The 15640-nt window shown below is 43.8% G+C and overlaps 1 protein-coding gene across 1 annotated transcript in view; it reads right to left on the bottom strand.

Annotated features, from left to right (window-relative positions):
* SLC1A1 (solute carrier family 1 member 1) overlaps positions 1-9282 on the bottom strand; it is a 76015-nt gene extending 66733 nt beyond the window's left edge. Inside the window, exon 1 of the mRNA XM_036260307.1 lies at positions 9164-9282. Coding sequence (XP_036116200.1) covers positions 9164-9254 — 91 coding nt within the window. The 5' untranslated portion in view covers positions 9255-9282. The remainder of the gene's footprint in view (positions 1-9163) is intronic.
* Between the last annotated feature and the right edge of the window lie 6358 nt (positions 9283-15640).

Here is a 15640-nt window from a genome sequence, read left to right as displayed (position 1 = left end):
TAATAACTGCAGTTTTGGAGTCAGACAGTCCTGGGTATAAATCCCAGCTCTGACTGTGACCTCAGCTGGATTACTTAAGCCTTGTTAAGTCTCAGTCCTCTCATCTGTAAAATGAGTAAACTTCCTACCTCACTGTGCTGAGGGTCAACAGGGAAAAAAATATGTGTAAATCTCATAGTAAGCCCTTAATAAAATTAGCTATTACACTTGGTTAACCATAAGAGAAATAAAACTTTCCAAAAGAGAAAATGTCTCCCTCATTGTCTCATAGTTTGGGGAATCTTAGATGAAACCTATAAAGTAGTTAAGTGGCTCAGAAAACAATTAAGTATATGAAATTATGCAGAAAAAAATGAGCAAAATCAGTTTGTTTTCCAGTAATAGGAAGAGGCTTGGACGTTAGGCTTTCTGTAGTTAAGCATTTCTAGTGATGGTGCATCTTTTTGTTGACTTAATTCCTTGCTGAGTTATAAATAACCAGGTAACTTTGGAGCAATAGAACAGTGGTAGAAAAATAATTAATATGATCTCACTTAAGCTCCACTAAAGGATTCCCTCTTTGCCTAGTATTTAAATGTAGTTTTAACCATCTAAGAGCACTGAGCCCAAAGATTTGTCTCAGTAAAGTTATGAGAGTAAACACACAATGCGGACCCCCTCTAAGGTGCTTTCTGAATTGAAGTTCTGGTCCCAAAGGCCATCTCTTTGCTCCAACATGCAGACCCAGCAGAAAGTCCCATGACGCTAGTTTCTGGACCCTTTCTGGACATGGGAAGATCTGCTGTGACAACTATCCTGTCTGTGGACATGGTTAGGGACTTTGCTTCAGCTTGAGCGTGGAGTGACTAGTGAGTCTTATCTCTTCAGTGTGGTTCTGGATCTCACGGGGGAAAATGAGGCACAGTGTCCTCCCGTCCTGACTGAGTGGGGACTGCTGCCCCGAGCTCACACAGCTGGGCCTGGGCCGGAGAGAGGAAGGACCCAGGACACACAGCATGAAGTGTCTGTGAGCCGGGACTGGGTCCATCCATCCCAGAAAGTGCAGGAATATTTGCTGGAAAGGAAATATTCTACCTCTGGTAATGGAACAGGCAGTCCAAACCCAGGTTTAGTAACATTTCTGGCAAGGAATGAGTCACCGAAACACTTCCTTTCCATTAACAGAGGTGTTACTGTGGAGACTACTAATTGCAACAGAGCACCCGTTGTTGCAATTTGGGGTTGTTTCTTGAGTAAGTAGAATGGATTACCTCCTTCTAGATCTATCTGTGAGCTCAACTACAGCTCCGAAGTGGATTATTGGCTGAGCAGTACCGTCTCCAATATTGCCTTTTATTAGACGTATGTTTAATATTCAAAATCGGAAAGGCCACACTTGCTCCTTTAACAGACACTGCCGTGGGGGAGTTTAAATGGGCCACTCCATGTCATCTAAAATTAGTGCATTTTCTCTGAGAGTGCTGGAGTCCCCACAATATACATGACTCCAGATCTCCAGTAACACCGGGACCAGGGGAATCTGCAATTCCTCAGGCGAACAGAGCTTCCCTGGCACCACTGACTCCCTCCCTCCAGGACAGTTATTTCCAGCCTCAGCTCTGTTAAAGGTAATCACAATTTCTCACAAGTAATTAATGTGGAAAGCTTTCTCTCTTTACAAGCAAGTGCTCACAGGAGCATGCATATTCTCTCCAACAGCCAACCCCTAATCCCATTTATTTACACCTTGTCTGGCTAACCCAGGGTTTTTATCCATCTGAAGTACTACATGAGCTCTACCACATCCTGATTTAGCACACAATACTTGTCTACATCTTGTGACTTCATTCGAAGCTTCCTTTTTTTGTTAGGCCTGCTGCTCAAATCTGTAAACAGTATATCTCAGATTAAGCAACAACTAACAAGATACTGAATATTTATCATCCATCTTCTCTTCTCTGAGTACTAAAGCTGAACAGACAGACAGACAGACAGACAGACACACTCAGCCCCTTTCCCTATTCTCTGCACTTTAGTAATTCACATCCAAAGTCCTCCCAATAGATGTATTAAAGAATGTCTAGCCCAGACCGGTTTGGCTCAGCAGGTAGAGCATGAGCCCACAGACCAAAGAGTCGTGGGTTCAATTCCAGTCAAGGGCACGTACCTCGGCTGTGGTTCGATCTCTGGCCCTGTGGGAGGGTCATGTGGGAGGCAGTCAATCGGTGTGTCTCTCTCACATTGATGTTTCTCTCTCCCCCTCTCTCTACATCCCTCCCACTTTATCTGAAAATAAATGGAAAAGTGTCCTTGGGTGAGGATTTAAAAAAAAAAAAAAAGAATATCTATACCAACCCTGATGTGCAGAGTCTAACACCTAAAATCATTTTTCAGATTAATTTAATTTTGTGTAAGGTTTTGGTTTGATAGACTTTGAGGCACATACAGACCATAAAACAAAAAATCAGACTCTTTTTAGTGATTCCCTAAATCTGGTGGTTTCTGATTTGATTTAAAAAATGAAAGTACCAGGCATAGGCACTCAAAGCTCAAATTTCTTTCCTAATTCTTCAATGTGTGAAATTTGGGTCAAGCCAGCTAAAGGATCTTTTTTCTAAGATACATAAGCAGATATGTGCAAGATATATTTACATATACAGAAACAACATAAATCTACTGAACTCATATTACTACTCTAACGAATAATCTAATACTGACACAGAACATTACCCTGATAATAGTCCCATATACACTTTACATTATTATACTCAAATAATTGATCAAACAGTTCAAATGCAGAACAAGTGACTCAAGGTCAAGGTCATTTTATCCTCCAACAATGACCTTTAACCCTCCCTCAGTTCCCTATGGAAGAGTTCCCTTGGCTCCTAGCAATGAACTGAGAAATTACTACACAATCACAGAACTAAAGGATCTTAAAGCTAACAGGAAACTCTAGAGATTTTCTTACCCAAGGACTATACCTGCAGTAACCAACACTTAAGTCAGTTAAGTATGCAGGACACTTACCACTACTTCTCCTGATCCTAAGCCTTTGACAGACATCAGCAATCAATTTCAGAACTTCTGTTTCAAATCCTTTCTCAACAAACATATCACACCAAACAGTCCACCACCTATAAATGGGAGTTAGCACATGAATGGCATCCTCTCTTGCTTTTCTAGCTAATCCAAACCCCTCTTCTTTCAGATAAGAAACAACGGCCCAGAGAGTTTAACAATCAGATATACTTTCTTACATAACTTTTAAGAGTCTCATTACTTTAAGGTCTCGTTTTATTTTCTAGTTGGACTTTGGACAACGTCTTACTAACTCTCTGGGTCATAAGTGATTCAACAATTCAATGTATTGAGCCTACCAGCATTGTGACAGGTGGGTACACAGGTCTCCTTCCCTCAAAGGCTTATGGGTCAGTGTGAGAGGCATAAAAATGACAATATATTCTAACTATAGAGTAATAAATACCAAGTAGATATTGGTTGTGTACAGTGGAAGAGCATAATAGTTCTTTTCAAGCTGGTGTCCCTTCCAGGATGCCCTCTTCTGCTAGAGATTACCGTCTCCTTCTCCTGGGACCAAACCCAGCCAAGCCCCTTCAGGTTGTAACACCCACTGAAGACGCTGCACGGCTGTCTTTTCCTCTTCACTCCCACTGCTGTTGCCCAGTGGAGGTCTCCATCTCCCCCTGCCTGGACCTTAACAGTAATGCCCCGGGGGAGGGGGTCTGCCACATGCACCTGCAAGTTTGCCCTCCTTGGATCCATTTTCTACATCCATCCACCTCCGTGATCTTTTCTAAGCACAGCTCTAACCATGTCACTGCCCAACTTAATTAATCCTCAAAACCACGTCCGAACTCATCAGCATGGCATTCCAGGCCCTCCAGGATCTGGCCCCTGACCTCTGCAGCCTTGCTTTTCTGTTCTTCCATGTCACTCAGTTCACCTCTGCTATAGTCACACCAAGTCGCTTAATTAGAAGGTAGGAAAGGCAGAATTTGAAGGTGGAAAGCCTGACAGACAGAGGTGTAAGGGTAGGTGTGAGCCCAGAGCGGAGACCAGCCTGGCTGATAAGTCTGGCTAATGCCCCTGGAGCAGTGTCCCTCCAATGCACACACTGCAATCCTGAGAGCCTGTGGAGGCACACTGCTGCCCCTTCTCAGCCTCAGTACATGGTACAGAACCCTTATTCCTTATTCCCCGCCCCAACACAGCACACAGCTAGACAACCATGGCTCCCAGGTGGGCCAGCAAGGAATGGGGAGCAAGACATAGGAGGAGAAGAAGGCTAGAGGAGGAGAAGGAAAGGAACAGGAAGACCTGGTGTTGCCAGTTATTATCTGAATCTCAGTTTTCTCATTCATGTAATGGCAAAAACACCTACTACTTTATAGTTGCAAACATACTTTTTATAAGCATTTCCTAAGATTTCACTAGCTCTGATGGAAATGAGATTAGAAAAGTATAATAAGTAATACGTGGGTTAACTGCACTAGCCTCCTAAACTGGTATCTAAACTTTTTCCACCCTTGCCTCTGCAGTCTATGGTCAAAACAGCTGCCAGGGAGAGGTGATTAAACTACAACTAGACTATATCACTACTCTGCTCAAAACCTTTTAATGGTTTCCCATCTCCCAGTAAAAGTCAAAGTCCTTACAACAGAAGAGCTTACACCATCCTAGTGCTCTGTCTGCCTCCTGCCTCCTGCCTCATCCACCCCTCCTCACTCCACCCCAAGGGCTCCCTCAAACAAGCCAGGATGCTCCCCAGATATCTGTGCACATGTTTCCTCACCTCTTTCTAGTCTCAATTCAATTGTCACCTTCTCAACAGGGCCTTCCCTATTTAAAACTGCACCTCCTCAGCCTCCTCCCTGCCTCATGTTACCTAGAGTACACTCATCACCTAACATACTCTATTGTGTTTATACATTTATTCCATTGACTGTCTACCTCTCTCCACTTGAACACAAGTTCCATGAGGACAGGGATTTTTATTGTTTTGTTCACTGCTGTATTCTCTAGCTCTAGAACAGTCCCTGGCAAAGAGTAGGTGCCCAATATATATTTGTTGAACAAATGATTTAAGTGTTGGTTACTGCAGGTATATTCCGAGGCTGAGCTGTTTAGAGGCCCAGCAGTACCGAGCCTGGGACCTGCCAGAACAAATAAGCTTCATGGATAAAAAAATACATTTTGAACATTGCGATACACAAGGCTCCATCCAGGTGATGTGCTGGGCCTGGAACTAGCCTGAGCTGCAGCTGCCCCTGTCCTCAGGGGCTTCACAGACACATAAAAACAGACGAAGCAAGAAAGCATATCCCATGACTCAAATGAGCACTGCCAGATATACACCCAGAGGAGGTCCAGTGCAGGAGACGCAAGGCTGAGGCAAGGGTATTACCAAGAACATGAAGAAATAGTTCTCAGTTTTAGACAATAGAATCTAAATCTAGAAAGGATTGCTTCCTTGGGCTCTCCAAAGAAAATTATTCAGAACGAATAAGTTTACCAGCTCTGTCATGTAAATAACATCTATTTCCTTTCCTGAAAATCCATAGGCTAGAAATCAGATTTTCCAAATTACTGAAATAAAGCATACCCTGTCGGAACACAAAGATCGGGCTTTATGCTGTGAACAGGGTGAGGATTCCATGAGTGCTTTGTCAACATTATACATGATATGATCACTGCTGGGTGACTTGAATCAGAAAGCTGTGGACAGAATTCTCACACAGCAATTCTGCTTGAACAGAATTCTCACTTGAAGCTCAAAAATTCTTCCCTCAGAGTTTCTGCCTGTTAAAGGAATTGAGAATCAGGCTATGGGGCACACGACAAAATGATTAATCCTTTAAAAAATATCCCTTAAAAAAATGAATACTATTCTGGAGGCTGGTATTTGACTAGACAGAGCATGTCATCAAAACACTTGACTGACCTTGAACACTATAGTATAGGGCAGACACTAAGCAGAACGGAGAAATGCCATGAGGCTTTATTTCATAAGAAAATATTAACTTCCTCAGAATAAAACTATTCAGATGTTCCTTAAGATAACATTTATTAGGTGCTTATTATGGGCTACCCACACAACTGTGTATTTTCACACTATGTTCATCAACCCTGGTAACAAATGAGGTGATGACAAATATCCCTATTTTCCAGATGAGGAAACTGAGGGTCCCAGAGAATAAGAGATCTGTCTAAATGGTAGAGCCTGGCAGTGCCAGAATTCAAATCCAGAACTCCTGACTCCAGGCTCTGTGCTCATTCTACTATACTACAGAAGCAGGGAAAACCCTGTAAGAAATGTAATGAAAGCAATGAAAATTGTTCCTAATGGTATTTAGGAGAGACCGCTCATCCGGAAATCCAAGATATTATTTCTAGGACCTTGTAGGCCTTCACAGAAATTAACAAAGATGGTTATTTAACTATTCAGTCCCATTATCTCGTGAATAAGAATTTGGGAAAATGTTTAGTACTTAGCATCTTCTTGTCCATGAAAAGAATGAACTTTCACACCTAATAAAGATACACTATGTTTTGAAAAGTCAATGGTTACGCTGGTTCATACTTTTGCCTCTCATTTTAATAATCAAAATATTTTAAAGTGTCAGGGATGCTGAATTATACAGCAGTGACCAAACATTTCAATGGCTGTAATCAGAAGATGACATTCTGTCAGGGTAGTTAGTAAATGTAAGAGTTTGTACTTAAGATCCATATGCTTAAAGGTCCAGGGAAAAAATAAATAAATAAATAAATAAATAACAGGTCCAGAAAGGAAGCTGCATGAGAGTGTTTGTGATTTTCTATATCAATTAAGATTATAAAAACAAACCAATACCATGACCTAGTAAGGGCTTATGGATAGTCACTGCTATAAGTTGGCTGGAATTTCACTTCTAGTTAAACAAATGAGCTCGTGCAGACTACACAAAAGGTATAATTTCCACATAGCCCCAGTGCGCTGAAGAAAGAGGAGAAAAGGAAGACCCCAGGGAGTGCCTGTGATGGATGGGCACACTGGGGGTGGCCTAGGCCTGACACTTCTCAGACCGGGAGCAGACACACTAGAGGACTCCTGGAAGAGGAAATGTCCAGGAAGACTTCAGCTGGGCCCTTACACTTTTTATATGGTGATTTTCCTTTCTGAATGAAGCTCCTGGGCTCACTCACATTAAAACTGGAGGAAAATGACCATCAGAACCAAAGATGTAAAATAGGTATGTAATCCCACTTGACACCAAAGATGTACTTATGCAATAGGTTCTAAAGGCCAGGGAACAACTGCTTAGAATTCTTTCCAAACCAGCAACACATGGTGAATAGGTATCTCTGGAGAATCCCATGGCTGAAAACGCAGGATTCCACTTCCACAGGGTATTGGGAGGGAAATGCCAGCCTAGGATTACCACCCCAAAATTGTCCTTAAACTGAGATTTAACATTAACTCTGGACTCTTATCACGAGGAAAATAATCAAGGCCAATTCATCTATTTAGTCACAGGGAAATCAAATAATTTTCTTTGCGGTGTCTGTCATTTAAACATTGTGGGGAGTACTGACCGGTTAGAGCATGGGCCCAAGGACCAGAAGAGTTGTGGGTTCCATTCCGGTCAAGGGCAGGTATCACAGTTGTGGTTCAACTGAGCCCCTGGTTGGGGTCATTCGGAAGGCAACCAGTCTGTGTCCCTCTCACGTTGATGTTTCTCTCTCTCTCCCTCCCTCCCTCTCACTGTGTCTGAAGATAAATAGAAAAAAAATATCTTCGGATGACGATTAAAAAATAATAAACAAACAAATATTGTGGGGAAAAATAAATCCTCCCTACAACTGCCCTAAGCCACTTGGCCCTTTGAGGGGAAGATATGGTAGAGGGAAAAAGGTCAAGACTTGGTTCTCTACTTTCTCCTTTCCTCTCACAAACGACTTCTGCTAAGGCAATTCGAGAACGTTATTTAGTTACTAGAATCCTGGCTTTACTTTGCATAAAGTTCTGGAGGAGCAAATCTGGGGGAATAAATGGGGGAGCAGGCAGCACCAAATATTCTGAGATGCAGAAGCAGCAGCTGCAGAGGGAGGTGCATGAGGTTGGGAGACAAACAGGTTTCCCTGCTCTCCCCCCAACAAACCCAGCTTCTGTTTCCAAACCAAAGGTGGGGACTTAGAAGGAGTCTCACCTGCTGCATGTCCTCACCTGAGTGAGCTCACGCAGTAAAGGAGATTGGCATGGCTCCAACCCAAAGAGGGGCATCCTGGGGCCCAAGTTGTAAAACAGACAACCTGGCAGAAATCCAGAATCTGAACAGGAACCACTCATACCTCTGAGCAATGGCTCAGACATCCACCTAGTCTAGTGATCTGTCAGAAGTGAATCACTCAAATCCAGTTTTGTTGAAAAACAAGCAAATATGACTTAAAATTATTTTCACTAGAAAAACAATGTTCAAAGCAAGGACGTTCAGGGAGACCATCTCTACACTGCAGGGTGGGAAAGGGGAAATCTGAGTTCTCCTAGGTCTCTTCCCGCCACCATGACCACTGAATTTGGCACAAATGTGGCAGGTTTTCAGAGCCCAGGTGCGGGCAGTTCATGCTCCCTGCCTGGGAAGACCCCTTTCCAGCACTGCCCACGGTGACCAAGGGCAACACCCCCATCCTACTGCCCGGGCTGTCCCTGAAGCTAAGGGACCTCTTCCAGTCCAACTGAGAACGGACTGTAATCCACAGTTTCTGTCCAGGCAGCGAGGTTCAAGCCAAAAATTGGGGAGCAGAAACCATTAAACACACGCAGGCACCCCTCCCCCGCCCCCACGTAACCGCGTTTTCTGCCACAAGGGAAGAGCCGAGGGCTACCTGCTTCCCTTTCCCCCTTCCGAACCCCCTTGATCGTTTTGGGTAAAGCAGGAACCCGCAGCTCGTGGAGCACCCAAATGGGAGTCCCCAAGGAGCGTTGTTTTTCGCAAGCAGCAAACACCACCCTCGGCGGGGGAAGCCCCCGCGTGGGCGCCGAGGCCGAGAAGGCGCCCAGGGACCCGGGCACTGGGTTTGCCAACGCCCGGCCCACCCTCGCACCCGCCCGCCCCGCACGCGGCCTGGGCGCCGGCAGCGCGGGAGGGTGCGCGCGCCCCCCACCCGGCGCGCCGCTCACCGAGCACCACGGCCGCGACGGTGGAGAGCAGCAGCCAGTTCTTCTTCAGGAAGCGCTTGTGGTCGCATCCCTTCTTCGCCAGCTTCCTCATGGCTGGCGGGCGGGCTGGAAGCCGCGGCGGCGGCGATGGTGCGCGGCGCGCGGCGGTGCGTGTCGGGGCGGAGGACCGCCGGCGGGTCCGCGGCGCGGTGGCGGCGGGATGCGGGAGCGTCGGCGAGAGGGTGTGCGCTGGCCGCTGCAGCCGCCGCTGTCTCCGCCGCTGCCACCTGCGATCGCGCGCCGCGCCTTCAGCTCGGGCAATATGCGTGGCGGGCGCGCCCGGCTCCTCCCGCCGCCGCCGCGCTGTGCGGCGCGCGTGCCAACCAGCGAGAAAAGAGGGCGGAGCGCGAGGGCGGGGAGGCGGGGAGGCGGGGGGCGCGTGTGGTGCGCCCGCCGTCCGGGTGGAACAAGTGTGGGAGCGCGCCCAGCGCTGAGGCTGCGGCTGCGGCGGCCGCTCCGCCAACCTGCGCCCCGCCTTCTGCCGGACGGGCTCGCTTTTTTTTTTTTTTTAAACTGGTCAGGCTAGGTTTTCGCATTTAGGGTTTCCTCCTCTCTCTAATCCAGATCGGGAGGAGACACTGACCCTTTTGGTTTGGCCTTTGCCCTAAACACCCTTCCGGTCCGTCTCCCCCACACCAGCCTTCACAGCACGTCTCTGGAGAACGTGGGGTCCTCTAGGGCAGGGGGCGTTGGGGAAACGGGGTTCTGTCTTGGGTCCCTTTGCTTCCCCACGCAGTCTCTAGAGGAGGGAGGGAAAGAGACTCGTGGGGAGGGTAGGACAGGACTTCGTGAACTTTCACAGGAGGCCCCTTGCCCCTCCGCCCCCGGTATTATTATTAATTCTCCTCTTTGCGTCGCGGGAGGTAAAGGTCCAGCAAGATCATCCATCTGTGGACCCAGGACTTGGAATGGGCCCTCTTAGAACTTCACTTTACGCCTTGGGAAGGGCTCTGTGGCTGACCATGGCCCCAAACTGTGAGACTTGGCAGAGTAATTAAGCCTGAGATCTTGACCGAGAGGATCTGAGAAGGTGGGCGGGCCCCTCCCCTCCCTAAGGCCACAGGCATGGGAAAGGCAAACAGGCAGCTGGAGAAACTAGGTAAGTGGTACCAAATGCACTTTGCGCTGACCAGTGCACTTTCCGATTCTCTTCCATTCTTCTATCCGGTGTTTTCACCGTTGCTGATACAAACTCTTTCCCTCTTTTCACCGTGTCACCCTCTTCGCAGCTCTAGACCGCCTCCTCTTCGGATCTACTAACATTTAGTAAGCCCGGAACCTCTTTGCTATTGGGGAGTCTACTCTCAATGTGGGGGAGTTTGGGGGATCTCCCCAGCTGGATTTCCTGGTGACTAAAATCCCACGATTAGAGCGTCATTCCTCTGGCTTGAATTAATATACGTTTCTTTGAAGAGATAATAATTTAAGCTTCAGGAAGGAACCATGTACACTTTAGCATGAACAAGTTTATCAGCTCCTTTCCAGAAAGTAAATTTTGAGAGAAGGAAGGATAAAGGGATATCCTTCCTTGTGCTGAGGAAGATATGAAGAAATGTCTGGAAAAGGGAAACTATCAAGAAAAAGGGCAAAGATATTCATCCAACAGTAAAAGAAAAAAAGCTGGAAGTACTCAGATGTTCAACATGAAAAGAATAGTAAAAAAGAATAGTAAAGATATTGTGGAACTGCCTTGCAGCAGTACATTATGCAGCCTATATAAAGGAAGTTTTTGAACTTTCTAGTAGAATGGAAAGACATGTGTTATTATGAAGGGGAAAAGCAAGATTTAAAAATGTATGTACAATTTGATCACAACTATGTAAAACAAATATGTAAAACATAACCATGAATTTAGAAAAAAGTCTAGAAGGAAATACACCAGAATTTAAATGATGGTCGTCTTTTGGTGATAATATCATAACTGATTCTTTTTGCTTTCTATCTTTCTGTATTTTCCAGAGTGTTTACTTAGCACACCCATGCCCATTACAGTTGTGGCTAGAGCGGTATTTAAGAAGTAACAGGCCCTGAAGAGAGAAAAAAATGGAAGAACCTAAAATTTACTGTGTACATCATAACTTTCTGAGGTGTAGTAAGACAATTATATCTAGGTTTTATAGGTAGACTATTTAAGTTTAAATCTTAGCACCATCACTTACTAGCTGGGCGACCTTGGAAAACTGGCTTAAATTTTTTGTCTCAGCTTCTATACTTGTAAAGTTGGGGCATTAATAGTATTTATCTCATGGGGGTATTGTTAAGAATTGAATAAAATGTGTATAAAAGACTCAGACCAGCCCTGGCCCGTGTGGCTTAGTTAGTTGGAGTATTGCCCCTTCCACCAAAAGGTGGCTGGTTTGATTCCCAGTCAGGGCACATACTCTGGTTTCAGGTTCAATCCCAGTTGAAGCTCCTGCAGGAGGCAACTGATAGATGTTTCTTTCTCATCTATCTCTCTCCCCCCCCCCTTCCTTCCTCTCCCCCAAAACTTAGACTAGTGCCTGGCACACAGGAAGTATTATCAGTAGTTTTACTTGGAGTCAACCTGGGCAGGCATCTTCTAATTCCCTCTCTCTTGTTGCCTGCCCGTTGTGTATACACCCCAAACCACTTCAGAAGCACAAGAACACTTGCATATTAATCAATAGTAATTGCCCTTTAGAATTGCAATGAACCCTAAATCTATTGCACATTCATGCCTAATGCCCATATAGTGCATATTTGTTTTATGCTTAATTTAGGCAAATTTAAAATAGTGCAGTATACAAAGATAAAGTCTAAATATGTACACTCATTTTGAAATAATGGAAATCTTCTAAATTAAAAATAAAACAATCTAAAAAGTTCAAAGTGGGTAGACCAAGTGAATTACAAACTGCACTTATGCTATTGTTACATGGCTGTTCCACTTTAGCTGGTAATAAAAAATAATAAGCAAATAGTTTGAATGCACTTATGTGCTAGGCACCCTTTTAACCATTTTACACGTATTAACTTATTAGGGTTCGCACAACAACTTAATGCGGTAGGGACTACTGCTACTTCAATGGGCTGTTTGAAGAATCAATCAAATGAGATATTGTGTATTATCATCTTTATTTTACAGCTGAGGAATCTGAGGCAAAAAAAGGTTTAAGTAAATTGCTTCTCTCCATTAGTGAGAGGAGGAGCAAGGATTGGACTAGGAAGTCTGGCTCAAGCTAAATGCACTAATCCGTACCTTAAATCACTAGTACCTCTTCTATGAGGAGCAAACCAAGTTGTTACAGGAAAATTACTCTTGAGTTAGTGAATTTTACTTTATGCAAGATCTTCAGGAATCCAGCTGTCCATATCCAGGAGACACTGAGGTCTAACATGCTGTGCTCCAGTGGAAACTTCATGCATTTTATGGGGCGGTGATTGAACTCATGAGTTTCTGTCTCCACTGCTGCTACTGACACCTAATACTCCGTGATTTCTCTACTTAACACAAGAAATGGTTTGGGGAGGGGGTAGAGTGGAGACCCCTAGTGGTTAAATTTTATTCTTTTACTCTCTTGGCCTGGGATAGTCATGAAAACAAATAATCTCAAAATGGACATGTGTTAAGAGGCATTTCCCTCTTCCTAGGGGGAGGTTGAGCTCCCAGGAACAAAAACTTTACTCTCCTTCGATATGAATTTAAAGCCAAGTAGAAGGAATTGTTAGGAGTTTTCCCCCTCCAAAAGAATGTCAACATCTCCTTTTTTCAGTTCCCTCAAATTCCTTCCTCCTGTTGAAATAGACCTTTGGTCAGTTCTTACTAGATTACATGTGGCCAGTGTGCTTTTTTAAATTAAAAGAAAAAAAAAAACAACATTTCAGCAACTCTGGCATTTCCTTTATTGTTATTCTTTTTTTTTAATTGTTGACTCCTGAATTTTTTTGTTAGTTATTAAAGAGCAGTCTTTGGCTTTGCCACACAAGGTTAAAGCAGCAGGTGACAATCTGGCTTTACATATCAATTGGGATAGAAATGAAAAAAACGCATTCAGAAAAAAAAGTCAGATATCAGCTGCTGAGCATCTCTAGAAAGAGTTTGCTGGTTGCATTCTACCATCATGAAACATCTTCAGTTGGTTGCTTTGTCCTCATGCTGTCGTAATGGGGAGAAGGAGGTCACAGGGTACCTGAGTCTCCTTCAATATCTACAACTGTGCAGCCATTCATGACTGATGGATGGTAAGAAGGATGCTGTCAGCATATTCAGGCATTCGTTTAAACAATCTCTTCTTTGTCTTCTACTCTTGATCTGGATTTAATTTATCTCAGACTTATAAATGACAGAGTAAAAGAACTGTAATTCATTAAATCTTCATAATAATTCTCCAAGCAATATTTGATAAAGATGATTTGGCCTGAAGAAACATATCTATTAGTTAAATGTCCTTAAACTCTTGGATTCAAAAGAACTTTGCTCCGTAGGCTTTATTGCTCACTCTGACAAACTGATGAACAATCCCATTTCATTTTAGAATATGAAAAAAAGCTGCTTCATAGAATCTGTGTGTCCTTGAACAAGTCATTTAACCTCTCTGGATCTCAGTTTCCTCATCTGAAGATACTATTTAATAAACAGCCCTGGTGGGATAGCTCAATTGGTTAGAGCATCCTCCTAATACACCAAGGTTGCAGGTTCGATTCTGGTCAGGTCACTTACAAGAAGCAACCAATGAATGCATAAATAAGTGAAACAAAGATTCGATGTTTTCCTCTCTCTCTGCCCCCCTTCCTCTCTCTCTCAAATCAATAAATACATTTAAAAAAAGTAATAAACACAAATGGTCAATACATATTCGAAACATGAAAAAATTTTCAGTCTCACTAGTACTCAATGAAATGAAAATTTAAATCAGTATTTGTTTACCAGCTGAATAAAAAAAAATATATATATATATTTATCCTCACCCGAGGACATTCTTCCATTTTTTGTTCAGCTAGAGCAGGAGGGAGAGAGAGGAAGAGAGAGAGAGAGAGAAACATCAACATGAAAGGGACACATCGAGTGGCTGCCTCCTGCACAACCCAACCAGGGCTGGGGACAAACTGCAACCAGGGTACATGCCCTTAGCGGGAACTGAAACCGGGTTTCTCTGGACCGCAGGCCAATGCTCTAACAGCTGAGGGTGAATGAATAAAGATATTTTAACATGAAATATTTTAAAGTTCACAATTATAAAATGTATAATTTTAACATTATAAGTTGTAAACTTAAAGAATGGAGAAATGGGTAGTGTCACACACTGCTGGTGGTCCTAGAAAATGCTGTGACTTATCTGAGGACAATTAGACAATTTGTAACATTTCCCATCAAAGGTGGTTTTTGTAGTTGTCATTTTTTTTATCCTCATCTAAGGACCTTTTTGCATTTATCTTCAGATAAAGCGTGAGGGAGGGAGAGAGGAACAGAGAGAGAGAAACATCCATGTGAGAGTGACACATCAACTGGCTGCCATCCACACATCCCCAACCGGGGCCAGAGACAAATTGCACCCGAAGTATGTGTCCCTAGCAGGAACCGAACCTGGGACTCTGATCTGCGGGCCGATGCTCTAACTGCTGAGCAAAATTGGCCAGGGCTGGTGTTTGTATTTTTTAACTCGACAATTCTAGCTCCAGAAAGGTAAACCCTGTCCCCCTAAAAAAACACAAAGGGCTGCTCATTTCAGCTCAGTTGGAAACAACTTAACTGTCTAGTAAGGTAGACTGGCTCAAGATTGATTAAGTATGTAAAAATACACTGGACAATGGAACAGTGTTCAGGGATTCAAAAGCATATTTTAGCAGAATATTGAATTACATAGGAAAATGGTAAATTACACACACATAGGTATGTATTGAAATGGCAAAAGTAAGTTATAAAACAGTAGGTGGGCCCAGCCAGTGTGGTTCAGTGGTTGAGCGTCGACCCATGCATTAGGAGGTTGCCGGTTCAATTCCTGGTCAGGCACATGCCCAGGTTGTGGGTCCAATCCCCAGTGTGGGGCATGCAGGAGGCAGTCAATCGATGTTCTCTCTCATCCATGTTTCTATCTCTTTCTCCCACTCCCTTCCTCTCTCTCTCAAATCAGTAAAGAAAAAACAAAGCAAAACAGTAGGTGGGTTGGTTTGTTACAAGGAAGATGTAGTGATTTATTATTTGTATACCTAAAAATATAAAACTTAAATATGCATATTATAATTATCACTCTCTCCTTGTGTGTTTGTGTATGTATATGTATGTATATAAAGGTAGTAATATGAACATTAATGTGCTTTTTTTCCTTTGCCTTTCTGAGCACATGCTCTTTGTTCTGTTAGGCTAAGGTGTTCACATGCTTGGGAGATTAGGATTTGTTACAGGAGGAATTTTAAAAAAAGTATTGCCCTGGCCGGTTTTGCTCAGTGGTTAGAGCATCAGCCCATGGACTGAAGGAT

Source organism: Molossus molossus, unplaced genomic scaffold, assembly GCF_014108415.1.
Source record: "Molossus molossus isolate mMolMol1 unplaced genomic scaffold, mMolMol1.p scaffold_m16_p_14, whole genome shotgun sequence".
Lineage (NCBI taxonomy): Eukaryota > Metazoa > Chordata > Mammalia > Chiroptera > Molossidae > Molossus > Molossus molossus.
The sequence above is the reverse complement of the archived record's forward strand: the minus strand, read 5'-3'. Positions and strand labels throughout refer to the sequence as shown.